The 2248-nt window shown below is 48.5% G+C and overlaps 1 protein-coding gene across 1 annotated transcript; it reads right to left on the bottom strand.

The window, feature by feature from the left end:
* On the bottom strand, window positions 1–1932 carry fgf3 (fibroblast growth factor 3). Its single transcript, XM_008282162.1, has 3 exons — window positions 1689–1932; window positions 701–804; window positions 1–396 (listed from the first exon to the last, which is right to left on the bottom strand). Exons 1-3 carry the CDS (start codon window positions 1930–1932, stop codon window positions 1–3), a joined length of 744 nt encoding a protein of 247 aa, XP_008280384.1.
* Window positions 1933–2248: the final 316 nt, after the last annotated feature.

Here is a 2248-nt window from a genome sequence, read left to right on the forward strand (position 1 = left end):
CTAAAAGTCTACAGAGTCATCTGGCTGTCGACCCCGGCCTTTCCTAGCACGATGCCGGCGGCTCCGGCGTTCACCGCGGCGGCCGTGCTGATGTGTGTGATGGTGTGAGCCTGGATTGTCCCTCAGCCGCCTCACCATCTCATGGTCCTTGTTGCCCAGCACCCGAGGGAGGAAGAGCGAGGCTTTGTCTGTGCTTCGGGTCTTAAAGCCTCTCCGCGGCCGCCCTTTGCCATTAATGGAAACGTACCACTGGCGCTTGGCGCTGGCTCGACGCTTGCTGTTGCTGCCACCTCCTGGTGGCACCGGCTGCTCTGTGGAGTGGTGACGGGACGCGTAGGTGTTGTACCCCAACTCATGGATCCGCTCCACAAACTCACACTCTTTGTTGAACACTTCCTGGGGAGATGAGGAGGAAGGATACAGTGAGCCACATTTGTCATCCAGCCAGTTTGTTTGTGATCACAGGAGAACCTGTGGAACACCCTGACAGTGTCTCCGTTCTGCTCAGCTGCACTTTCAGACCCCAAATAAGCCATAAACTGACAAAGCTGGCTCCAGATAAACATTCAACCTTACAGCAGCTAAACATTACAACGTGAAACCAAATGTTTGTGCCTGCTCATATTTGAGGCCTCTGGGCTGCTGTCACACAGGAGCTGTATGTGGTGAAGAGGAGGTGATGAGATGAATCTGTACCCACCGAGGCGTACAGCCGTCCTTTATCATTCATGGCCAGATATCTGCCAGAGAAAAGGCCTTTTATGGCCACAACACCCACATCCACTGCTGTGATTTCCATGATGCCTGCAATACAAAGAGACACACTCCAGTTACATGACAGTAGCAGTTGTGGATGTTTAATATAAAATATATTCTGATGATAACTTCACTGTGTTTTTCTCTGTAGATGAATGAATTACTGAACAAATAATTCTGAGAAGGTGGATCTCAAATACAAAAAGCAAATTTAACAAAGAAGGAAAGAAAGAAACAAAACAAGCAAAAACATAAACAAACAAACAAACAAAAACTAACTTGTTAAACATTTAGAGTAAATCCATTTCCTTTGTATGTGTCACCTCTTAGGGCCTCGTTCAGCATGTTTATTAGACTTTTTAATCAGTGCTTGATTAGTCAGTGGTCTACTGAGCGCTGCAGAAAGGCTCTAATGGTCGCTGATGAGATAAATACATCCGTTAGGACAGCGCCTTTGTCCCGCCTGGATGTGAATACTTTGGCTGATACTTTTAATAGAGATTAACCTGCATGTTAGCAGCTTTGTAATGACATGATTTCACACGCACAAGTCAGCGGCTGCCGCGGACGCGCCAAGTGCTGAGAAACTCTGATAGATCGTGATTGATTAATTTTGTCTAGGTATTTTAAATAGTACAAACAATACAGATTAAAAACACATAAACAAAACGATATAAAATAAACAGAAGATTAGCTTAAAGATTACATTGGAAGCGTGTATTTACTCTTCAGTATAAGTTGATGTTCTACCTTCATCAGCCATTCCATTCAAAGGCTTCACTCCACATTTCTTAAATTGGCACTAAGCTACAGATCATACACACACACTCACAACCACATCAAGATCCCCCTGTGTCATATTAACAGTGTTTGGGAGAGTTTGGCTGGCGTTGGTGGAGGTCACTGTGCGTAAAAATCAAGAGAATACTCACTGAACGGGTTGTTTTCTTCCAGTGAACCATCTATTTTCCCATTAGGATGGATCTGTAAATGATATTTGGTAGCGCAGTAAAGTTTCCTGCGTCTCGGCGCTCCTCCGAGGTGTTCATACACTCCTCCGCGGCCCCCGGCGTCCCTCCGATGCCGGGGGTCGCACGCCTGGCCCGGTGCGCAGCGGGCCCGGGGACAAACGGGATCCAACAGGCTCAGCAACACCAGCAGAGGTATCATCAGCATTGTGGCATGGCCGGGGAGCTACGATTGTGGCGAAAAAACGGAGAACTCCTGCCCGGCTCCCGGGGTCCCATTAAAGTGTCGGGGCCAAAGCGCTGGAGAGCTCCAGTCCTGCGTACATCCGAGCCCGACGGGCACCTCTGACAGCACAGCCGCCCCCGAAGTGGGATCCTCCTCGCCTCTGTTGCTGGAAAGCCCTCCTGTGGACCTGACTGAGAGCCTCTGCTCAGACTGAACGCAGATATAAAAGAAGCTTGTGGCGACAATAGGCTGAACTCCGACCAATTGATACAAAGGAAAGGGGGAGGCAAAAGGTATC

This window comes from Stegastes partitus, unplaced genomic scaffold, assembly GCF_000690725.1.
Source record: "Stegastes partitus isolate 25-593 unplaced genomic scaffold, Stegastes_partitus-1.0.2 Scaffold260, whole genome shotgun sequence".
Classification (NCBI taxonomy): domain Eukaryota; kingdom Metazoa; phylum Chordata; class Actinopteri; family Pomacentridae; genus Stegastes; species Stegastes partitus.